Genomic DNA, 24,959 nt, shown 5'->3' with positions numbered 1-24,959 from the left:
TTGGTCATGGAGCTTGACTTTGGGCCTGGGTGCTGTCCCTCAGCTCTTCAGCTCAAGGCTAGTGCTCTATCACTTGAGAAACAGAACCCATTTCTGGCTTTTTCTGTTTATGTGGTGCTGAGGAATCGAGCCCAGGGCCTCATGCATGCGAGGCAAGCACTCTACCACTGAGCCACCTTCCTAGGCCTACTAGTTGCTTTTAAAAAGAAACTTAAAATATTTTTAGCCTACAGTTGGTTGAATCTATAGATATAGAATCCACAGATACAAAGTGCTGCTTTGTGAAACTGCAGACTGGTATGTACTGAGCAAGGCACTGACAGAACCCAAGCTGGGGAATAAGGAGGTTCAAAATGGGAGAAGGCAAAATTGCCCTTTCTAAAAGGCCTTTCCAATGGGGGACTGATAGGAGAATGCCAAAGGATTAGAAGCAAAGGCACAGATAGACAGAGGAGGACGTGATACTGGAGTTGAGTATGATGGGATGGAGTCTAGAAGCTGTTGTACTTCAGGTCATGGAAGACTTTGGATTCATTCTAGGGGTAATAGTAAACCACTGGAGGGCTTTAGGGAAGTGACAAGCAAGACCCAAATGGCATTACTTCCTGGCTTGCTGGAGAAGCAGCCTTGCTTTATTTAGGAGACTGCTATCCTTGCCTACGAGACACTTGCTGGTGACCTAGCAGGAAGTGGCAGAAGAGTTGTATTTTGGAAGTAGAATGGAGAGGCATTGGTGATGGGATGTTGGAAATAGGAAGTAAGTCAGGCTAACTTCTCAGTTTTAGTTTTGGACTTCTAAGCAGTAGGCGAGGCTTATTCCACCATGACCAACTCACCTTTGCCTGCACTGCTTACTACTCAGTATTGTATTCATCTTACTCCAGTGAAATGTGTATCTTCTGCCTCAGGGCATAGGTGTCCAGCAAGCATTCTTAAATGAAATAACCGAGTGCATTCATGAATGGAATGAATTAAGGTTTTTTTCACACACACATAAACACATACACACATAGTCTTTGTAGTTATACACAAGAGCTGCCATTCAACAGAACAGTTTATGAATACAATGCATCTTGATTAATGTCACCCCTTACATCATTCTCTTCTATTCCTCTCCATTCCACTCCTTTCCTCATTCTTCTTAATTTTGTAGGAAATGCATTGAATTTTATGACCACATTCCCCTTGTTTCCTCTCTTTATTCATCTACCCGTCTCACTTTGGCCCACCCACTCCCTTTTGAGTACCAATTTCCTGGTGTTTATTTTGCTGGACTGCTAGCCTTCCTAAGTAATTATACCATTTTATTAGCCCCTAAATCTACTGTATTTTGGTTAATACTTTTGTATACACTTGCATACCACTTCACAATGTTTTTTCTCTTTAAATATTTTTAATGTTATTATAAAGGTGATGTACAGAGGGGTTGCAGTTATATAAGTCAGGTAAAGAATACATTTTTCTGCACAGTATCACCCCTTCCCTTGCTCTCTCCCAGTTTTCCCCTCCTGTCCCCACTCACAAATGGTATCTAGTGAGTATCACTGCTGCATTTGCTCACCCTTTGACTTTCCATATATTTTTGCATTTAAGATAGCATTCTATAAAATCAATTAGCCACTTTGAAAAAAGTGTACAATTCAGAGGCATTTAGTACAATCACAATCTTTTAAAATGTATATTTTTATTGTAAAGATACTGCACAGAGGGGTTACAGTTACATGAGCAAGGTAATAAATCCATTTCCTATCCAGCATTTTTACCCCCTCCTTTGTTTTCCCTTTCCTCCCCACCTCTCTAACTCTTTCCTCCTTTCCCCTCCTTCCCCCTGGAAGTTGTAAAATTCGTTTTCAACATAGTGTCTTGTACATCTCATTGTTACAATGGGTCATCCTGTATCCTTATGTCAGCATTTTGTTATTTCCCTTCCCCTCCCCAAATTAGAAAAATGTACATATGAGATGCAGGACACTGGAATCAAATACAGTGACAACAAGGGTTGTACCATGGGGGAAGAACATACAAAGAAACAAAAAAATCACATAGTAAGTACATTAAAAAGAACAGCAAGAAAGATAAAATCTCTTGTGTCCCTATCTTGGGTTTCATTTCGCTTAGCATCAGCATATATGGTCATATGTACATAGCTTTTGACCTCTTCTGTTTGTCTTGGATATATACTACTTTACAATCACAATCTTGTACAACCATTATCTCTGTCGTGTTCCAAAATTTTTCACCATTCCCAAAGGAGTCCCTATACCTACTAAACAATCACTCCCCATTTCTTCCTCAATTTGCTTCCTTTCTATCATTTACCTATCAGGGATATTTCATATAAATGCAATAATAAAATATAGGACCATTTTTATCAGCATGATGTCTTCGTGCATATGGTAACCTGTATTAGCACATCCATTCATTTTTAGACTCAATAATATTCTGTTTTGTTACTTATTCTCCTTTGAGGACATTTGCCATGAACATTGAGTACAACTTTTTTTTTTTTTTTGAGAATCTGCCAAAGTATTTTCCAATAGCTCAATAAACTGCTGAAGGAAGAAAGAAAAGACAGGTAGAAGACTAGGAGGCAGAGAAAAGGGCTTTTCCTACCCTCCACAGCATTGCAGGATGCCATCATTGACAATCAAACGACTTAGAATCTTCTTTGGGGTTACTTCTAATCTTCTATGGGGGGATTAACTTCTGTGAGCAGAGTGAGTTGCTGATTCTGAAGCATGTAGTTAGCGCCCCCCGCCCCCAAATCAACTGCCTGCCTTCCTCCTTGGCCTTCTTGCCCTCACTCCAGTGGTTACACACATACCCTGGGGACCAAGTCACACTCCAGAGGTGCTGGCTGGAAAGACTACAACTCCCGGCATGCACCTACCTGTCGCCCCGCCCATCTGGGTGCGCATGCTTTGGCAGACGTGGCACCGGGAACTCGGAGGCGGGGAGCGGCTGGGAAGTGGCCGTGGCGGTTGGCCGCGGCGGAGCTAGCGGGTGGGCGGGCGCGGGAGCCACGGTGGAGACCGGAGCCGGCGGTGGAGAGCGGCGGCGGGGATGGCACGGGCCGGGCCGGCGTGGGGGCTGCTGCTGGCGATTTGGGTGAGGGCGAGGGCCGGGGTCCGGGCGGGGGTCCGGGGTTGGGCCGGCACGTGCGCCCCGCGTGCCGGCCGGCTCTCTGCGTCCCCCGCTTTTCCCGGGTTGTGCGGAGCTGCCGCGGGGCGCCGGGGTGAGGGCGTGCGCGCCGGGCAGGCAGCCGCGGGCGGGCTCCGGGTCTCTTTCGGGGTGTCCCCGCCGGGCGCTCGCGGGCGCGGGGTCCGGAGGTGGCCCTGGGCGCTGGGTGCTACCTTGCTGGGTGCTCGCGCCATGGCACAACTTGGCCGGGCCAAGGTTCTCGGGGGGGGGGGCGCCCTGGGTGACCCTAGGGCGGGACATTGGCGGGTCAGGGGGGCCGTCCCGCCCCGGGCTCGGGGCCCCGCACCTGTGTGAGTACCGGGTGGGATGTCGGGAGCTTTCCACCTGCGCGGCAGGGCCACCCTTGTTCTTGGTTTCGACCCCAACCGACTTGGGAAACTGCGGCTCCCCAGCCCGGCCTCTCCCCCACCGGGGGCCAGGCTCTGCGGGCTGGGTGGGGTCCCCCCCCCCCCCTCAGGAGTTCTGACCCCGGACAACCGGGCTGAAGCTGCCAGGAGCCCCGGCCACTTTCAAGTGGTGGGGCGTTGCAGATCATCTAACGTGTCACCTCACCCGCCAGATGGGGACAATAAGGGTACCTGTCTTGTGAGGTGGTGGGGAGGGTCAGATGAGAAGTCGGAAGAGGAAGCAATGCGAACTGCAAAATCATACAAGAGTGCTAGAAGGGTGGGTCAGGATGCTGGGAGGGGTGAGCCCACCCAGAGGAATTTGCTACCCTTGCTGCGGGGGGGGGGTGTGTGGGGGTGGGGGGTGGTGGAGTAGATTGGGGGGGGTAAAGGGGGGATTCCCAGGCATCACTGAGATCAGACTGGGTGTGCCAGGCCCGGATGGGTGTGGCGGGGAGCTGGGGACCTGGGCTTGGCCCGGGTGTTGGGTGTGTGATGGGGGATGCTGTGGCCTTCTCCAACCCTCCCATAACTTTTGATCTCTCTTATGTTAGGACCATCCCGGCTTCTCCCACTCCACTCCATCCCCTTCCTAAGTCTTTAAAGAACTTCCTCTTTCTGGCATTCTCACCGATCCAGATATTTCCATTTTGTCTTCCCTTTTGGGTGTGGCAAGGATACTGAGCACCTGGGAGGAAAAGTGTGCTTTGAGTCTCTTTTAAACACTAACATCTCCCAAAGCTCTGTCTATTTTGGATCCCCAATGAGGAGAGGCTTGTATTTTTCTGTTGCCTAGAAGTGGGTGGAGAAGGAAGCTCCCTGTCCCCTGTTCTGCCCTTCTCCAGGACCGAGAGAGGGAGAGTGGAGTGGGGCATTGTCCTTCAATGTATCTGGGTATACTATATACTGTTTCTCACCAGTTTCCAGAGCCAGTTGTCTGGGTGGGTCTCCATGACAGGCAGAACTGAGCTGGGGATAGGACCATCTCCTACCTGACCCCCATCAGTTCCTTGCTTGCCTTAGGATTCTGTGAGAGGGTAAGGGCCCCAAATTTTTCTCTTTTTCTTTCCCTGCTATGGAAACAAATGCCTTCAACATCTGACATTTCATTCAGTAAGCATTTATCAACCACATTGCTTGGCACAGGGTTGGATTTTGAGTGAGGAGCCTGTTCTATGTGGAGATGTTTGTTGCCTTGGCTAGGCCAACATGTTAGTACTAGTATCCTAATTATTGGAACCCTCCATTGAATGGGAATCATATTTAAATTTAGAGGGAGTGTCAACTGAGCCTTCCTGAGATAGGCTGAGCAGAGTCTGGAGTGTGGGAGTTAGTTAGGCAATGGAGGTCTCTCCCAGGTGGTGTGAAAAAGCTGGAGATTTGCCCAGCACTAGAAGCTGGGAGTCCTGAGCAATTTATATCCTCTCCTTCCCCTAAGCCTATAGTTGGTTTAGCAGGTGTAAAGTGGAGTGAGCCTCCAGGGTCAAATGATGAGTAACTGCTCTGTAAATTAAAATTCAGTGTGGATCTGATAAGGGCTTCTTGGGTTTCTGGGAGCATATTGGTCTCCTTTGGGTCACTCAATATTTACTGAGGGCTGATGTGTGTTCAACACTGGACTGTGACCCAAGGGATATAAAGTACAGTACCTTGCTTTCCAGTTTCGCTTTCCATGGTTTTAGTTATCTATGGTCAACAGAAAAAGTACAATTCAATATGGTATTTTGAGTGAGACCATATTTACATAACTTTTATCACAATGTAGTTATAATCGTCCTGTTTTATTACTATTAGTGTTGTTAATCTCTTACTGTGCCAGATTGTTAAACTGTCAAAGATATGTGTGGCCAGGGACTGGTGGTTCATGCCTGTAATCCTAGCTACCAGAAGGCTGAGATCTGAGGATCGTGGCTCAAAGCCAGCCAGAGCAGGAAAGTCAGTGAGACTCTTATGAACCACTAGAAAACTAGAAGTGGCACAGCGGCTTAAAATGGTAGAGTGTTAGCCCTGAGCAAAATTGCTCAAGGACAGGAGACAGCGCCCAGGCCATGAGTTCAAACCCCATGACCACCATCACCACCGACAACAAAAAGTATGTGTGTATAAAATGTAACAGTATATATAAGGTTTGGTACAATCTGTAGTTTCAGCCATCCAGTGAGGGTCTTGGAGCCATCCTCCTTGCACAAGGGGGAACTGCTATATAAAAGACAGCCACATTTTGTTTTTTACAATAGCAAGAATATGAAAATGCCTTACTGGCTTAGTGATCGTGGTATAGTTAGGTAACTTCTAGCCTGTTCATACTAAGGAGAGTAATGTTGGTTAGTTTGAGCAGCTGTGAGAAAAATGCCATAAATGGAGAGAGGCTTGTAATTTTTTTTTTTTTTTCTGACAGTTGTGGAGGCTGGAAGTCTGAGAGCAGGATGTCAGCCTAGTAGGGTTCTAGGGAGGGCCACTTCCTGGCTGCAGACTTCTGAATTATGTGGCAGAAAGAGGACTAGCGAGCTTTCTTGGTCCCTTTTCATGGGCACTGGTCCCATCCATGAGGACTCTACCCTCATGGCCTCACCTTCTCTCCAAGGCCTCACCTCCTAATATTTGCACTGTGGGGTTAGGATCCCAACATACGAATTTAACAAACTTTCAATCCATTGCAGTGTTTATTATGAATGCTTATGAATAATGTTGTGTTGATGGAGACTACCCAAAGAGATGGAAAAATCCTCAAGTATGAAAAGCAGGATATGAAGTAAAATCCTGGAGTAGCTGAAGTTATGCATGTGAAGAATTCACAGTGCATGAAAATTTCAGATGATTATCCTGGAAGGTGGAGTGGTAGATGACTTTCATATGCATCTTTGTTTATGCTTTCTTATGTTTTCCAAATGAATATGTACTAGTTTATAATCAAATTAAAGTTTTTTGTGTTTTTTTTTTCAGTGTACTGGGGATACTCAGCCTGGCAGGTGTTCAACCACTGAGCATGCAGCCCCTTCCACTTTATTATTTTGAGGTCTTTGATGGCCTGGCCAACCTGGGCTTTGATTCTCCTATCTGTGCTTATTCATGTGGCTAGGGCTGACAGTCGTGGCACTGCAGGCTAGCCCTTGTGCTTCCCCTAGGGCTGGGATAACAGGCAACAGGCACATACCACAGGTTCAGATGGAGTCTCATGAACTTCTGCCAGATTGGCCTCAGCTCCCGATATACCTCTTAAGTTGCTAGGATTAACAGGCTTGAATCACTACACCTAGCTGAGGTTCTTTTCTCTTATTTCTTTTTTAAGATTCTTTGTAAGCTGTTCTTCAGTCTTCCAATACCTAGGTGGGAAGCAGCATGATTAATCCCAGGAGCTCACAGGCTGAGGAGGCCTCCCTGCCCTTCCATAGTAGCATGGTCAGGCTGATTGCCATACAGACTTCCTAGAGTCCCAGGGTAGAGAAATGGCTTGTTAGTCTCCCAGCTCAGTGGTTGTCAAATGTCAGGCCAAGGACTAGAGCTGGTCTGTGAGCAATTTCACTGGTCCACTCACCAGTAGTGAGTGGTTTTGTTTTTGTTTTTTGTTTTTTCTTAATTCACATTTTCATATTACTAAATGCAAAACAGAACCTGTCTAGGGCTGTGGATGTGACTCAGTGATAGAGTACTTAGTATGTATGAGGTCCTGGGTTTGATCCCCAGTAAATATACACACATGCACAGAAAATGTTTCCATTTTTCTGATGATGTCCATGATTTGGGTGAGTTATTTACAGTGTTGTTTTGAAAAATAACACTGGTAGTAATACAGCATGATTTTCTATTAAAATGTCAATTCTTGATAAAATTTATTTAAAAATATATAACATTCACAAGTATATTTTGGAAATGTAGCACAGGAGATTCAGAAATCTGAGAATTAACCCTCTTATTTTTTTATCTTGTAGTGCTGGGGTTGAACCTAGGGTCACCTGCACAATAGGCAAGCCCTCTACTACTGCACCACACCTAACTGTATATGGAAGCTATGGAGTTCCCAAGGGAAGAGACCACCTTACAGCCAACCCCTCTTCCCCCCACCCCCACCCCCAAGTAAAGGCAGGGCTAGGAGTAGAGCCAGACCTGCTGAATTATATATAAACGAGGTTCTTCCCACTCCTCTGCCTTTGTAGTCTTTTTTGTCCTGCCTGCTTTCCTGAGGCAGCCTGAAGTCCAGATTCTAGGAAACAGTTCATGAAGGTGCTGGAGGCAGACCTTTGCCCCTATCTCTCTGTAGAGCTTTTAAGGTATACTCATGTAGGTTCTGTTCTTCTCTGTGACCATTATATATTTAATAGGCTTTTGTGGGCTGGCCCGAGGACCTAATTGCCATTTATAATGCAGATTGGAACCCGGAGTGCACTTTTCCTACAGAAATAAACACATTACTGAGGAAGTCTTAAAACAAACCCTGCATGCATGGCATGCAGAGTAGAGATGCGGCTGAGTGCCATTTGTGTGGCAAATGCTGACTGTTGGGATTCAGGCAATGGGCATCTAGTGGCCAGATAAGGTCTTAGAAAGAGGGATGTAGGAGCTGGCCTCACAAGGAGGGCACACTCCTGAGACCTGTGACTTCAGTAATCTTCCTGTCTGTCTGCCATGGCCTTGGCACCTAGCCCAGGGCCTGTCAGTCAGAAAGCACTGGAGTCTCTTTGGTGGAATGAATGAGTGATTGTTGCAGACTGAGATTTGGGAATTGAAGAGGTATAGGCCAGGATAACTGGAAGGATCTGAATGTGGTAGTCGGGGAATAAGGTCAGAAAAGTTAATTTTTTTTTTTTTTTGGTGCCAATCCTGGGGCTTGAATTTGGAGCCTGGGAACTGGCCCTGAGCTTGTGTGTGTGTGTGTGTGTGTGTGTGTGTGTGTGTGTGTGTGTGTGTGTGTGTGTGTGTGTGTGTGTGTGTGTGTGTGTGTGTGTGTGTGTGTGTGTGTGTGTGTGCTCATGCACTGTGTGTGTGTGTGTGTGTGTGTGTGTGTGTGTGTGTGTACTCATGCACAGGTGTGCGTGTGTATACTTAATTGAAGATAAGAGTCTCATAGTTTCTTGTTCAGGTTGGCTTTGAACTGCAGACCTCAGATCTCAACCTCTTGAGTAGATAGAATTACAGGCATGAGCCACCTTTAAAGAACCATAAATGTCTGACAAAGCCTTGGAGACTGGACTAGGGAATGGAGGGACATGATGGAAGTGGCCCTTTTAATCATATTTGTCAGGCCACATACAGGGTTGGGGTGAAGAGGAAGGCATACTTTTTTCTCTTGCTTTCCTCCCTGTTATCCACAAGGGTGATATGGAGGGAAGAATGTCGGCTTTCAGCCAGTTAGATACTCAGGAGCTGTGTAGCTTTGGGCCATACCTTGCTTTATTTTTCTTTTTTTTTCTCTTTAAGATTTGTGTATTTCGCAGAGTTGGAAAATGAGAACTAACACAGGAAGCACATAGCATAGTGCACAGCAGCAGTGGGGGCCCTGCAGCACTGCATGCTTTTCAGTAGGAGGGGGTGGGATGGGAGGGCAGAGCGGTGGCAGGCAGTGAGGGGTCAGATGAGGTATGTGAAAGGGAGGCATGTGACATGGCTGCCAAGGGGGGAACCTAGTCTGCTGGGCTTCACAGGATTCCTTGGAGCTGGTTCCTGACTCTGCCCTTGCTCACTCTTCTGCCAGAACACTGTGGAGACATCTCGGGAGTGGTTGCATCCAGAAGGACGGGGGGTTTTTGTCACTGCCTTTCTCTCCCTCCCTTTGAAAGTCAATCCCCTCTTGGGAACAGATCTGCTAGCCACACGAATCCCTGGAAGGTTTCACCCTAGCTTTGTGGTTTTATTCTATGGGGTTCTCTCATCTTGTGTAGTGCTTGTGGTAGGTTTTGAGTCAGTGACCTAGGCCAAAAACGGATGTATGAGAAGAGCTTACATTTTTGCATTGACTGAACTCTCCCCACCTCTGTGAGCAGGGACAGGAGGAGTAACAGTGCTTCCCCATTGTGGGCTGGTCTGATCTTGCTCATCCTGCAGATGGTTCCAGAGCCTCTGGCTACAGGTTTGCTCTGTTGACTAGAATCACAACAACTCTGATACATTTATAGACAACCTTAGAGTTTACAGAACATTTCTGTATCTTCCCTATCAGTGGTGTTGGGTAAGTACTATGACTTCTAGAGAGGCAGAGATAAGTAGACTGAGAGGTGAGTGATAACACTGATAAAGTTGGAGGTATGTGTGGCCAGGTAGGCAAAGGTGAGGAGGAAGAGGTTAGGGCATATGGTGACTCATTTGAATGTTTAGGAAGCTGTGTTGGCAGCTCTTTTCCTGGAGTTCTTGTGCAGCTTGTCTGTCGCCCCCTGATGGCTGTGGCACCCCCAGGGTAGCCTACCAGACCCCATCTGCCTCCTTCCTAGCAGCTCCTCCCAACCCCCCACCACTCTTCCACCAGTCTGTGAGCACTTCTCACTAGGGGTTAGCCTTGCCATCATGCCAAGGGAGGTTAAGGACACGATGGAACAAGGGGGAAATAGTCTTTTTGTGTCTTCTTATTTCTCAAAGTCATTCTGAAGTTCTAGTACATATACACACTAGTTGTATGTGCAGTTTTCATCTTGTTACATTTTGGCAGGTTAGGAATAGAATATACATTCAACCAATCTCTTTAGTGTCAAGATGCCCTTTGACATTTTGATTGTATGAGCAGGTGCCTTAGCCCTTGTGGGAAGGCTAATGAGGGTCCAGGTTGAGCTGTAGCTGAGGCTCCACAAACAAGGACCCCAATACTGAGCCCAGGTGTGGGTTAGGCTAAAAAACTCTGTTGTTGGGCCAAGAGGTTGAAAGCCTCCAGGAACCAGCAGATTTGTTTTTTTCTTTTCTTTTCTTTTTTCTTTCTTTCTTTCTTTTTTTCCTCCAGCAGATTTGCTCTTATCAGGAGGCATACCCTTGTAATTCAAGCTACTTGGGAAGCAGGAGGATTACAAACTCAATGTCAGCTTGGGCAATGTCAGCTGGCTGTCTTAAAAAACACAAACAACCAGACACTGGCTCATGCCTGTAATCCTAGCTACTCAGAAGGATAAGATTGGAGGATTGTCATTCAAAGCCAGCCAGGGCAAGAAACCACCAGAAAACTAGAAGTGGTACTGTGGCTCAAAGTGGTAGGGTGCTAGCCTTGAGAGCAAGCTCAGAGACAAGCCCTGAGTTCAAGCCCCATGACCAACCAAAAACAAACAACAAACAAAGTTTAATGGTAGAATAGGTGTCAAGTGAGAGGTCCTGGTTTCAATCCCCAGTGCCTCTGCTATATCTTAGGTAACTCATACAAGACTGAGTAACTGCCTGTGTCCAGGAAACAAAGACTAGCATCAGCATCCCACCAGTGTCTCAGATGTTCATCAACAGACACTCCTTTGTATTTCCTTGTGGGTCTTTATGAGCTGGGCCCTATTGCCAAGGCACTGGGAATGTAATAATAAATAAGACACAATTCATCCTTCTACCGTGGCCTAGTAGGAGAGCCACTAATTAGTGACTTAATCCAGGTAGTAAATGCTCAGAAAGAATATGTGACTCCTCACCCAATTCAGAGCAGCAGGAAGGGCTTTTCTAAGAACCTATGTGTCCTATCAAAATAATGTTGAATATTATTATAAAATATTGTTGAATATTATTATAAAATATTGTTGAATATTATGTTATAAAAGCAAATTTGTAATCTTTGCTTTTTGTTAGTGTATCATGTAAGAAGATCTGAATGCAGGTTGGACAACTTCTGTAATTTTAAACAATATCTGTCCCAATTAGAATGTAATTTTTAAAAGGTGGTATCTGTTAGTGAAGGTCCTGCTACTAAAAATACTCAGTAATATGTTCCCTCCATTCATAAATGCAGAAAGCACTCATATATCCACAAATATCTTGTAATAAAGGAAAAGCTACATATCAGAGGTTAGTGAAAGTGAAGATGTAACTTTTCTTCATGAAAATAACCTCAGTTCTGGGAGTGGTGGCACATGCTTTTAATCACAGTGCTAGGGAGATCGAGGCAGCAGCTAACTGCTACTGTGAGTTGATAGAGGAGTGACATGTGATTCCCTCCCCCCCTCCAGCTTAAATTAGTTATACAGAGCAGAGTGTTTTAAAAAGATGAGTCAGGAGCAGAATTTCTCCAGCTGGCTATGAATAAAAACCACCTTAGGGTAGGTGAGAAAAAAAATGAGTTTTTGGTCCCTCCATGACCCAGAGGTGACTTTCTTCAAGAATAAGGCCCAGGGGTTGGGATGTATCTCAGTAGTACGTGCCTAGCAAGTACAACGTCCTGGGTTCGATCCCCAGGACCAAAAAAAAAAAAAGAAAAGAAAAGAGAATAAGGTCCAGAAATCTATTTTTTTTAAGAAAAAAAAGCTATAGCTTTTTGGCTATGATACAGTAAATGAATATACATATATGTATGTATGTATGTATGGGGGGGGGGGTTAAGGTTTCTGTGGCTGTGACAAAATAGCTGAGGTAATCAAAAGGAAAGGTTTTTGGCCCACAGTTTCATAGGTTTCAGTGTGGTTGCTTTGGACCTGTGATTAATGCTTTGGATACAGTGATAGTGGGAACAGGTGGCAGAGGAGGTCTGGTCACCTCATGACTGCTGGGAACAGTGTGAACAGTGGTCAAGAGAACACTGTCAGTGACCCACCTTTCTTTTACTAGGTTTCACTCCTACAGTTTCCACCACATTCCACATGTATCCTGGATTGGGGACGAAGCCTTTAACCCAGGGTCTTTGGGGGACTCTGAAATCCAACTGTAGCAAGAATCCTTCATTTTGGGCCGCAGAGAGTATTTTGGCCAGTTAAGGTTACTGCTTCTCGCCACTTGGTGGGACACAGGCTGTGGCAAAAGCTGGTCTGAGCTCTCTTTTTTTTTGCTTTCCCTTTAAGGGATTTGGGGGAACTGTGGGCATTCAGGTGCAGAGGAAAGATAATGGTCAATATGGTGCTTTTCAGTTGGTTGTACTGGACTTGCTGGCCTTTCCAGTTGTGCTCTGCATGAAGCTGTAGGAAGTGGGAGCTATTTTCATAGACAGGTATTGAGAAGGGTGTGGGTCTGGGCTCATAGACATGGTTCAGGCCCTGGCTTTAGTTAGGTTTAGGCCAGTCTGGTAACTGCTTTGAACCTGTTATCACATCTCTGAAGTGGGGTAGGACCACCTCCCACACTACTTGTCTATAGCAACTTTGTAAACATTTTTACAGAAACTCCTGTGAGAATACTTAGACATTTTACAATCTAGTCCTATGTGTATATACGTAAACCCAGCAACATAAATGTTCTGCTGAACACCTAGTCTATCTTGCTACCTGTGACACACAGTGATATCTTCTTTTTCCAGCCATTAAAAAGAGTCCCCCACTGAACAGGCTTTCTGATTGCTCTTGGGTTGAGACCTGGAGGCTGGAAACGTATGTTTAAACTCTCAGCAGTAGAGTGCTGAATGAGCTAATGAGTGTAAAAGCATGGCTGTACACTGTGGGTCATGAGCACCAGAGTTGCTGTTTTCTTATCAATTAACAGTTTTGATGAAAGTCAGGATTCTGGAGTGGGAATTCACCTCCTCCTCCCCTTCTTTGCTCTCTGATTCAGTGTTCCCTCTACCAGTTTCTCCTCATTAACAGACCTGGCACCGCCAGGCTGGCAGCCGCCCAAGTCCTTCTGGCTCTAGAAGACGGTTTCCAAAACATTAATAGCCTCAGGGACTTAGGTCTTGGTTAAATGCACTGCGGTTGCAATTTCAGGATAAGAAAACCTTGTTTTAGAGGCTCTTGGATCAATTGTCCTGCCCACTACCTTGTCCCTGTTGACATGTTTATGTCCCTGTTACAGCCATGTTTATGCTGTGGTGAACATGGGAGCGAAGAGGGGTGAGGAACTATATTGTGTAGCCCCAAACAGGTGATTTGGTTCTTTAAAGGAAGCAAAATACAGATGGAGGACCTTTACCCAATTGTTTGGGACCAGAAATATTTGAGATTTCTGATATTTTGGGGGAATATTTACATGTACTATAAAACGTCATTGGGATAAGACCCAAGTCTAAACACAAAATTCATTTATCTTTCAAATACAGCTTATATACATAGCCTGGAGGTAATTTTTTTTGACAATATTGGGGCTTGAACTCATTATCACTTAGCTTTTTTTACTCAAGGCCAGTGTTCTACCACTTGAGCCATAGCTTACTTCTGGCTTTTTGCTGGTTAATTGGAGATGTGTCTCTTGGACATTTTAGTTTGGGCTGCCTTCAAACCATGATCTTCAGCTCTCAGCCTCTTGAGTAGCAAGGATTCCAGACATGAGTTACCAGCAAGGACTATAGACATGAGTTCAGCAAGAAGGTGATTTTATGTAGTGCTTTTAATGTGCCTGTGTTTAGACTGTGGTGCATCACATGGTATCAAGTGTGGAACCTTCTACTTTTCATGTAAAACTCAAAAAGTTTCAGATTTGGAGCTGAGTATGGTGGTTCAGGCCTGTAATCCAAGCACTCAGGAGGCTGAGGCAAGAAGATCTTGAGTTCCATGCTAACCAAAGCTATATAGTGAGACCCTGTCTCAAAGAAGAAAATTGTTTTGGTTGTAGAGTATTTTGGATTTAGATATTCAGATTAGGGATGCTGGGCATGTGCCAGAAATCCAGCTAGCCTTGAATTTATGTCGTGAGCCATCAGGTATGTGCAGCTGTGGGGATCTGCCTTTTTCATGTTTGTGTATTGTTTGTCAGATTAGAGTCTGAATTTGGGTAGCCTTGAGCAAGTATTGTAGTTTTATGTTGTGTTACCCTCCCAAAGGCTTATATGTTAAAGGCTTGGTCCCCTATTAGGAGGTGGTAGGACCTTTAAGGAGCTGAGACCTTTTGAAAGATTCCTAGGTTCTTGGGGGTTGTACTTGAATGGGATTGTGGGACCTCAGCCCCTTTCCTCTTCCTCTTGCTTTCTGGCCATGTAGTGTGAGCACTGTGCCCTGCTCTGAGCTTCCCACCATTGCTTCCTGGCATTCTAGGAAGCTACTAAAAGCAGTGTTAACCCAGTCATGGCTGGACCCTGCAGAACTGAACCAAAATAACCTTTTTCTCTTTATAAATCATTTTTCTTGGGCATTTTGTTGGGTGAGTGAAAGCTATATAATACAGTGAATTTCTTAATTCTCAGTTTCTGTTTCCTTTTAAATTAGGTATAGTAACAACACTTGCTTCTTATACTTGCCAAAATAATTAGATACAATGATTGAAGTCAGGAAGGTAGAACAAGTGTCCCTCAGTATCTACTGGGGATTGGTTTCAGACCTACCCTTACCTATGGCCACAACAACATGAATGCCTTATGAAAATGGTGTGTTTGCATGTAATCTGCACATATTCTCCCACATACTTTAAATAACCTCTAACCTTTGACATCTAGCTCAATGCAGTTATAATTGTCTAGCAAATAATGACAAGAAAAATAAGTGTGAATGTCAGTACAGATAACAGTATTTTTGAATATTTTTGATCTGACATTCACTGAATCTAAAGATATGGAAGGGACAACTTGGTCAGGATCTAATATAGAACCCCACATTGCATTTAATTATCCTTTATTTTCCTTTACACTGGAATGAATCCTCTGTCTTCAGTGACCTTGACATTTTTGAAGAGTTTCCCATAATTAGGTTTTTGATAATGTCTCATTCACTCATTGTATCAGGAGCTACATGATGTCAATTTGACCCATGACTGGTGATATTAATGTTGGTCCCTTAGTAAAGTGGGCAGGGGGAGGGACATACTGTAAATTGTGTTTTCTGGTGAGAAGATAACTTTGAAACTGTAAGGTAAGAGTAACTATTAACAAGGATAAAATATTACCCTTGTGCATTTTTTTGCCATCTAGTCCTTTTCTGAGTAATTTTGTTTTCATAGTTGTGATCATACTATGTATATTATGAACTTTTCTTAAACTTAACATGATGACAAATACTTTTGCACTATACTGTCTTTAAGTTCATCTATACTGGCTGTATTCTTCTTTGAGCATTTGCTCCAACTTGTGTAACCATCCCCAGCTGTTGGACATTTAGACTGTTTACAGGGAAAAGATCATGGGAATCATATTTGAGATAGACCCTGTTTTGATTTTCTCATAACATTCTCAGACGTGGAATTACTAAATCAAAAAGGACAAATCTTTTCAAGATGCCTGATAATTACAAGTAGCTTTTGAAAGAGTTGTATGGTTTAGCTTTCTGCTAGCAGTATGACAACTGGGCTCCATATTTTAAGATTCACTAATGGTGCTTCTTTTTCTTGTGTGTGTGTGTGTGTGTGTGTGTGTGCCCACGCGTGTGCATGTGCCCGCGTGTGTGCATATGTGTGTACCTGCTTGCAAGTCCTGGGCCACTGAAGTCTCTGGGCACTGTTCCTGAGATTTATCTGCTCAGGGCTAGTGCTGTTTGTTTGAGCCACACCTCCCCTTCTTGCTTTTGAGTTGTTAATTGGAGATAAGAGTCTCGTGGACTTTACTGCCTGGCTAGCTTTGAATAATGATTCTCAGATCTCAGCTTTCTGAGTAGCTGGGATTATAGGCATGAGCCTTCTGTACTTGGTCTTCAACCTTTTTTTTTTTTTAAGCTACCATCTACCAGTGAGGATTTTAGTGTTGAGATTAATTTCCTATATTTATAATTATGGAACTACAGGTCTTTATTCTAAAAATAAACCACAGTGCAATGTAGCATATTACTCTTCAAGTGATAGTGCTGGTCTCCAACATTGGAAGAGATCTAACCTGGTAGAGGTGGTTGTGACCAGGGAGGATCCTTCAAAATGGGGAAGGACTTGAGATCAAATGGGTGAGTTCACCTAGAGAGGCGTAAGGGAGGTATTTATCATCTTTAGAGTACAATTGGCAGACACATGGCATGGGAAGGGAGCTTGAAGCTTGCTCCTCTCAAAGCTCCTGGAGCTGTCCAGGAGGAATCTAGTAAGGCACAGAACATGGTAGCATTGCAGTTATTAAGTTCTCAGCTTTCTGGGGCCAGCTGGGTTGAGCATTTTGAGGAGATTTTGAGTCCTTGGCTGTGGAGGCTCAAGATGGCACATGAGGAATGTTGAGGATTTCTGTGTAGGGAAACCAATTAGCCCAACTCAAACCTAGGAACTGAAGGAGATGTCCTGGCTTCTTGATTTCCAGCAGAATCTCTAGACTACAAAAGGGCTAGGTAGGGAACTTGCCAAGTTTCCAGCTGATTCTCCTGATGTGTGGGTAGCTATCACCAAGTGACCAGAATACCAGATAAGAACAAGCATATACCATCAGTAAGAACAAGGGTAAAGCAATCACTTCACAATCTGTCTAAGGCACTTTGCAATAACTCCATAGAAACGGAGATTTGTATTCCTTTCTAGTTAAACTACATACTCAACTCTATTTGTGTGTGTTGCAGAAGACTCAGAATGATTTTGCATTAGAGAAGTCACAAACATTATTCGTGTTCAAGTGAGAGAGGGATATTCCAGGTTCACCACAATTTTGTGGGCTGGGACCCTCACATCTTCTTGTTAATAATGTATGTTCAGCAAGTCCTTTCTTCTCATTGTTTCAAGTTGGCTGCTTGAGTTGCTGCCATCTTGTCTAAATTGCAGCTGACAGGAAGAGACTAAAGAGTCCTATCAGATGTCTAGTAGAGACAGTTCCTAGACGTGGCCTCCTAAATCTTGTGCTTGGGATGTAGCCACATGGACAATGGGGCTCTCACTGTGAATGGCCTGAGAAACTAGGTAGCTTCCAACAGTTTACTTAATGCTGTAATTAGAAAGGACTTAGGAAATCACTTTTAAACCTTCCATTTTCTGGAAGAGGAAACTGAGACTAGGAGGAGAGATAACTTGTTCAAGGTCATAAGCCAGTAGCCATTAAGGTCAGCACCAAACTTAGGTTTCTGGCTGTAAGTATGGTGCCTTCTTTCCCAAATCTTCAGCTCTGCATTCTCAGCCAACTTTATCTCTGACCTTGGATTCAGACCCTTGTCCATTTTTAACCTCCTCTCCTACTTCCTTTGCCTCCAGCTTCTTCAGTGTCTAAACTTACAGATCAGACATTTCAGAGCTATTTTGAGCAAAATGTGAGTTAAACTAAATTAAACTGGTTTCTTCACAGCTCCCAATAAAGAAATTCTTTACTCAGGTGACAGAGCAAAAAGGTCAAGTCCCGCCTCCATCCTTCCTCCTAAATGTTAATTTTCTGTCCCCAAATCTTTCTTCATTGGCAAGCTGCTTTTACATAATTAAATATCTCTGGCTTCAGGATCTGCAGCAGACAGTGAATGTAGAATGACAGACGGCGCTGTCCCTCAACAGCAAAGGAGCAGGAGGGTGCTGGCACACCCCTCAAGATGGAGCCTTTTTAAGGGGAGGGTGTAACATAGAGAGGACTGTGCTCCTCGATTATTCTCCAGTGGTGTGGCTCTTCTGTCTGGTGGTGGTGGTGGATGGTGGCAGACTGATTCAGCGACAGTAGGGGTGTTTATGTGTGCTGTGAGCAGGTGGAGAGTAGGTGCCTACCAGGAAGAGGTGTAGAGGAAGGAGTGTATACCCACCCAGCACACAGTCTCTAATAGGAACAGATTTGGGGAAGGAACTCCATATCTTTATCCTAAATATCTTAGCCAACCCCAGGATCTTCTGGGCTTGCAGAATGCAGAGAGTTAAAGTAAATTCCTCCAGGACCTCCTGGTCCATGATTCTGAGAGGTGTGAGCTGCTCCTCTTGCTGGCAAGTACAGCTCCTTTCTTTCTTTTTTTCTTTTCTTTTCTTCTTTTTTTTTTTTTTTTTTGCGTGGCTTGCTGACTGCTCAGGAATCCAGTAAGGTTCAGAGAGGAACCTCTGGCCAGGAGTCAAGGTCATGTTCTTGTTCTGATCCTGCTGCTGACCTACTGTGTGACTTTGGTCACTTAACCTCATCTGTAGAGGAGGCAAGAACTGCCCGAGGATCACTGTGAGGGGTAAATGGGGCCCAGTACACAAAACCTGGAAAGTGTGTTCTATGTGTGCCGTGTGACCTCTTGGTCTGGGTCGCTGTACAGCTGGCTGACAATGCCAAGTTTTCTGACTGTGTGTACGTGTGCTTACCTTCCTGTCTGGACCTGCTACTTCATTTAATCACAGGCAGGGCCCTGGAGAGGAAGAGGCAGTCCCTGTTATGTTGTTGTTCTTGCTCACTAATATACCAATAAAGGTAATTAACCATCATTACATGCCTCTGTGTGCCAAGCATTGTTAGGTTCTTTATGTCCTTCTTCCCTTGTGTAACCCCGAGCCAGCCTGCCAAATTGGCCTCTGTGTTGCCCTCTCCCCTTCCAAGTGGGAAGATGGAACTCAGAGGTCTAGTATCCAGGCTGAGATCATCTGGCTGTAAATGATAGCATTGCATCTGTCTGACTCCAAAGTCAGTGCTCTTTTTGCAGTGTCTGGAATATGGAGAAGGAGAAGGGAGAAGGGATAGCAGGGAAAGCCCAGAAACCTGAAACTGAGTAGTGGGAAACAGTGTAGATAAGGAAGTAGCTCAGTCTTCTCCTTTGTTGCCCAGCTATGCTAGGTGGGGCAAGAACTCTGGGTGTTGCAGGACTCTCAAGAGATCCTTCCAGTCTGACCAAGGGTTGGTGGGTGGTGGAAAGGAACTGCCACTGGGCTAGGAGTTGGGAAGCTGGTGTTCTGCTGGAGTGGGCTGCTGCTTTTCTGAGACAGGTAGGGCTGTACCACGAAAATGTTTTCGATACTGCCAGAGGAGCGCAGGCAGTTCAGCCTGAGGTCAGTGCTGGTAAAGCAGAGTGCTGGCAAGTGGGAAAAAGGCAGTGAGTGGAGACAATGAGCTTGGGCATCTATTTCTCCCCCTGACCTCTATAGCATTGACTTCCAAGCAAAGAGCATACCAAGTGCTTGAACAATACCATGTTGGTGTGGAAAGCACTGCTCCCATACTGCCCCCTCCCTGCCTGGGTGCAACAAAGGACCTGGTAGTCTGCATCATTAACTGTTATTGTGGCCTTGGTTATTGTTGTTAGCAAGATTTGTGGGTTGTGACTTACAGAGTCTGCAGGAAGGTTCTGGGCAATGTGATCCAAGCTCACTGGAACTGCATCTAAAGGGAAGGAAGACATACACGCAAAAAGGTTAACAGATACGAGTGAGTGGGAAGCAGAATGTTAAGTGGCTGCAGGGTTGCCTTGGGCTTTAGGAGAGGGAGGAAGGGCTGCCTTTTTGGCTGCCTCTGTTGTTACTGGCTGGGGCAAAGTCTGTCTGGGGCAGACACAGTCTTTCATCCTTCTCTCCTTTGAAGACGAGCAGCCTTGTCGGTCATCTCCTGAATTCCCCTTGGATCTGGACATCTTTGTTTTTCCTCTCTTTCTCCCGGACCTTCAAATTTTGCCTTTCCAAGCAAATCCCATATCTTTTATGTCTACCACCCTTCTCCTGACTTCATTGTCACTCAGCTCCTATGCTAGATGGGATCGATAGGCAGCCTGGCTTCGAGTCTGCCCACTCCACTGAAATGTCCCCATGTGTCCCCAGAACTCCCATCCTGGCTTGTCCTTCCTTGTGTCTCCTCCCTGAGCAGTGCCCACAGCACCTTCCCTACTCTTTCCTTCCTCCTGGATTAGGGTGTTCCCTGTTTCCTTTCTTAGGTTCTGTCTCATAGAGATGTCACTTAAATTGTGGCTTACTTTCTAGCCACAGGATGTGTTCATGAGTGCCTCTTGCTTATGTATCTGCAGCTTGAGTCTGTCATTGTCTTCCTCAGCCCTATGGAAGGACCTCCTTCACTGGTCTTCCCCATCTCTGAGCATCCCTGGAGTCAGTTTAGACTTTTCCTGCCTGTGAATAGTCATTGAATTGGTTGTTTTTCCCCTGGAGACTCTTAGACAGCCTTTGTTCACTATCTCCTGCCCCTCTGTTGCCCCCATCTGAGGTTGTACTACCCTGCTAATCGGTCAGCCATGTGCCCACTTGCCTCCTGTCTGGGCTAGCTCCTTAGCCAGGTTATCAATACCCCCAGTTATGCCCCACCTGCTTTCTCCAACCAGCTCCGTGCCGGCCTGACTCACTGTGCCATGGTCTCCTTGCATGCATGAGAGTTGCCAAGGACTCACTTTGTAATGCGTCCTCTATGAATGACCTTTAGGGGGTGTGATTTGTCATTTATCAAGTTGGACAGACATTTCCTGAGAGTTTTCAGATCCCTTGCCCTTCACAACTCCTATTTTGGGGTGGGGCTGGAGGTCAGGTAAAATAAGGAGGAAACAGGTCAGCTATAAGGAGGGCTCAGTGCCAGCCTCAGCTTTGTGCCCAGTGATGGATTTCATGCAAAGTCAATTTGCTCATTGTATTTCCGATAGAGCTTAAGTGTCATGGTAAACACTGGACCAGAGGTTTAGGTGGCTGGCTGGAAAGTAGCTTGTTTAATCTCAGGTAGTCCTTGATTAGGTAATCTGAAGGATTGGCTGATTCTGTAGGAAGAAAGCCAGGAGGATCCAGATTCTACTTAATTACCTGTTTAACTGACCTTCTAACTTTGCTGGTCCATTCTCATCCTGAACCCCTGCTTCCTGTGGGGTTTTGGCTTTGGTACTTCAAGGTAGGATGGAGTTTTCTTACTGCTCCAATGTGTGTCTTTTGGGGTGATGTGTAAAATGCAGAGCTTGAACTCCAAGGAACTCTATAAACTGATGGGTGTAGCAAGTGTGTTTATAGACCACAAGCTTTGACGAAGTACCTGGAGGAGAGGATGATGACGTGAAAGGGCTGGAGGATGTCCTTGCAGATACAGATATAGTGGTATCCTGAGGACTGGTGAGAAGTAAAATGTGCTCTAGGCAGCACTTCTGGTGAGTACCATGGGTAGGCCAGGAGCTGGACTCATAGTTTCTGATTGCTTGGTTCTCAGGTGGTCCTGCCAACTTGGCTGTACTCTGCCAAGGTCTCCTCACTCATTGAGAGAGTCTCCGACCCCAAGGACTTGAAAAAACTTCTCAGAACCCGGAATAACGTACTGGTGCTTTACTCCAGATCTGGTAAGTGTTCCTTCCTGGCCTTGGAGCCACCTATCAAGATGGAGCCACCTATCAAATAAGGTGGGATGGGGTGGGGGGAGGTAAGGAGAGGCATTAGGTGAGACATTAGGACTGAAACCCATCAGAGAAAGTCCAAAGTGTTAGAACTGTCCTCTTTTTTTCAGAAGATGGAGGCTGAGTTATGTAGGAGTTCAGCCCTTTAGCATCCTGAGGGCCATTTCAGTTCCTTATTGTGAGTATTTCTTGGGAAATGTATTCTTGAACCCTTTACTACCTCAGGAGGGAAAAGATGTGTGGGAAGACACAGTGATCAGCGACTTGGACACCCAGCTTCCTGCATAGGCTTAGGATAAGCTCTGCCAGGGTTTGCTTCACTGGAGCAGCTGATTAACTGCTCAGGCTGGCCTATTGCCAGCTGAATTGGTCCCAGGCTTAGGGGCACTCACCCAGGCCAGGCAGCGCTGGCCCTGCTTAGCTCCCATCTGTCCTGCTTTGGGTCAGATGCAAGACTGACTTTGGAGTGAGTCCTAGGCTCAAGCACAGAAGCTTAATTTGGGTAGGAATAGCAGCCTATGTCCTCTGACCTTGAGACTGCCGAGGGCATGGGGGATCGAGAGAGGGTTGCTTGGCTCGTGGCAGCAACTTTGGGGAAGGATGAATGGCTGCCTCTGTTGGTGTTATTCCAGTAGAGTTAAGTGTTTTCGCTGCTCCAAAGGATGCCAAGTTTCCTGTGCCCCTAGAGAAGCAGCAGCCAGTAGCTGGACTAGTTCTCAGGCCAGGTTTACCGGGCAGCTCATCCCTGACATTCATTGGCACTTGGAGTTGATGGATGGTTTGGACATGTGTCCTTCCTGAAACCTGCACCTTCTGAGCATTCCTGGCACATGGCTGTCCTTGCTGCTACTTACTGCTGTGTCTTCTTCTGAGGATTGGGCACACGCACTCCTGAGTTTGTTGTTAGGAGTCCAGCATATGACTAGCATTTCACTGTTGTCAGAGCTGAGGAGAACTGAGGCAAGGGGGATTCTTTTTCTTGCGTTCAGGGTCCTTAATAGGCATGGTTCATCCCATGGATGATCTGGATTGTTTGTTCCTCTCTGGGCAGGCTCATGCTAGGGTGCTTTAATGAACATCTCATTTGCTCCTCTGCCACAAGGGAGGCGCACAGGCTGTCAGACAGAAACCAGTTTACAAATGAGGACATGGGAAGCTGGGGGGGGGAATGATGGATTCATTTAATGTCTACCAGCTCCTGGTGGCAAAGTCAGTCCCCTATGCTGCCTCTGCCTCCTGGGTCCTCTAATGTGGGTTTGGAAGAAACAAGTTACCTCTATAGCCATAGGACTTTGGGACCAGCATGGGACTGAGACAGAAAATCTTAGAGTAAGTTAGAGTAGAATGGTTGGTTCAGTGGGCCTGCAGTAGAGGCAGGGCCTGATCTCTCGTCTGATCTCTTCACCCCTTGCCCAATCTGGTCTCAGATCATTGAGAGTGGAACTCCTTTGCTGCCTGCTCCCTAGGCTCTTTCCTGCTTTGGCCTGATGAAAGCTGGGCCTGGATGGTTATTTTACTTCCTGTTCTTGCCCATTCCTGCTGCACCAGACTTGTGTCCTCCTGTGGGTCTTCTGAGCATTATAGAAACTTGATTTTCTTCCCCTCCTCCCATCATTCCAAGCAGTGCCTGCTTCTTGTGGCTGAAAGGCAGGCCTGGGATGGGAGAGCTTTGTATTGCTCTCCTTTATTCCCCCCAGAGCCTATCTGCAGGGCAGAACAATGGCTTTCCCCGCCTCAGTGGTCCAGCCTCCTGTTGCCCTGGCTGTGGTTTCCTGGGAGTGCCTCCTCTGAGCCACTCAGTGCATGTTTCTTGAACGATTCTTTTTGTTCACATTTGTGAAAGGCTCAGCATGCTTTGTATTCACAAACAGCTCCCATTATCCACCCTGGAAAAGGAGATCTGAGGAGGCACATAATTCAGACATCATTTCTGCTTGGCTTTGGGATGTATCATATGGTGTTGGGTGGAAGAGGCAGCAGCAGATTGCTCTCCTTACCAGCATCTGCCTGGCGGGCCTTTTGAATGAGCTTGCTGGGGTCAAATGGAGAAAGAGATGCATACTCTCCAGCATACAGATGTCAAACACAGCCGCCTTTCAGGAAAACATTGCAGGACAGTGAGGTTGAAATCCTGTCCACAGAAGCTTGTCCCTAAGACTCTGCCATAACAGGTTCACAGGCTTGACACATAGACTCAGAGAGTCTTTCTTACATTCACTCACCCTGACCATGGCCCAGGAGCTCTTGGACATGAATGCTTAATTATTTTGTTCTTTTACAGAAGCAGCCGCTGAAAATCATCTCAGGCTACTGTCCACTGTGGCCCAGGCAGTGAAAGGACAAGGCACCGTCTGTTGGGTAGACTGTGGGTACGTTCTGGGGACCCAGGCTCAGCAGCTGGGATTGGGGAGCTTTTTTGATTGGAGAATCGTCTTGTGATTAATTCTCTGGAAGAGAGGATGTTTTGGAGAGATCTCCCAGGTGATCTTGGGGGTCACCTCTGCCCTGGAGAGGGGAGGTGTACCTCTCCTTCCCTTTCTTTCTAGCTCCTGCCCATTTCCTTCTTATTCTCCATAGAACTCTCTTGTGTTCCCTTAGTTTGTCTTCCCAAAAGGAGGCATGGTATCAGAGAAAATCCTCCCTACATAGAGGAAACGCTTGATGCCCAGAGGGGATTTCAGGGTTATCCTGTAGTTAGTCTGCAGAAAGAACCCTGGCCCTTTCCTCCAGTGCATGATATCCCCACTCCCATAGCATAGTGCAACCAACTGGTCTCCTGACTGTACCTGGGCTCCTGAGCTGGAACATGCCTGGAGGATCAGTTGACCTTTGAAGTAACTGCTCTTGTCTAGGTTTCAAGCCCTGTTATTATCCTGCAGGCTGAGTGAGCTTTCATGGTCCCTACCCCAATGTAAGTCTGTAGTTCCAAGTGACTGTTTTACAAGTGAGGTTTGGGACATGCTGATTTATAAGTTGATGATTTTAGGCTTGTCCTATCCATGACTAGAGAGATTCAAAGGAGCTTCTTTTATATTTTGACAAAGCTAAGTGGTGTGTGTGTGTGTGTGTGTATGTGTATGTATGTGTGTGTGTGTGTCTGTGTGTGTGTGTGTGTGTGTGTGTGTGTGTGTGTGTGTGTGTGTGTCTCTGTCTGTCTGTCTGTCTGTCTGTCTGTCTGATACTTCCAAATTCATGCTGACACTGGCTGAACAGA

The 24,959-nt window shown here is 45.8% G+C and overlaps 1 protein-coding gene across 2 annotated transcripts in view; it reads left to right on the top strand.

Annotated features, from left to right (window-relative positions):
• The first annotated feature begins 3,008 nt into the window (after positions 1-3,008).
• Pdia5 (protein disulfide isomerase family A member 5) overlaps positions 3,009-24,959 on the top strand; it is an 82,591-nt gene continuing 60,640 nt past the window's right edge. For both annotated transcript variants that reach the window (XM_070030063.1, XM_070030064.1), the window contains exons 1-3: positions 3,009-3,108; positions 21,565-21,691; positions 24,027-24,114. In XM_070030063.1, coding sequence (XP_069886164.1) covers positions 3,064-3,108; positions 21,565-21,691; positions 24,027-24,114 — 260 coding nt within the window. In that variant the 5' untranslated portion in view covers positions 3,009-3,063. The remainder of the gene's footprint in view (positions 3,109-21,564; positions 21,692-24,026; positions 24,115-24,959) is intronic.

Source organism: Dipodomys merriami, unplaced genomic scaffold (assembly GCF_024711535.1).
Source record: "Dipodomys merriami isolate MVZ:Mamm:240054 unplaced genomic scaffold, mDipMer1.0.p SCAF_2, whole genome shotgun sequence".
Taxonomy (NCBI): domain Eukaryota; kingdom Metazoa; phylum Chordata; class Mammalia; order Rodentia; family Heteromyidae; genus Dipodomys; species Dipodomys merriami.
Note: the sequence above shows the minus strand (reverse complement) of the source record. Positions and strands in the feature narration are given on the sequence as shown.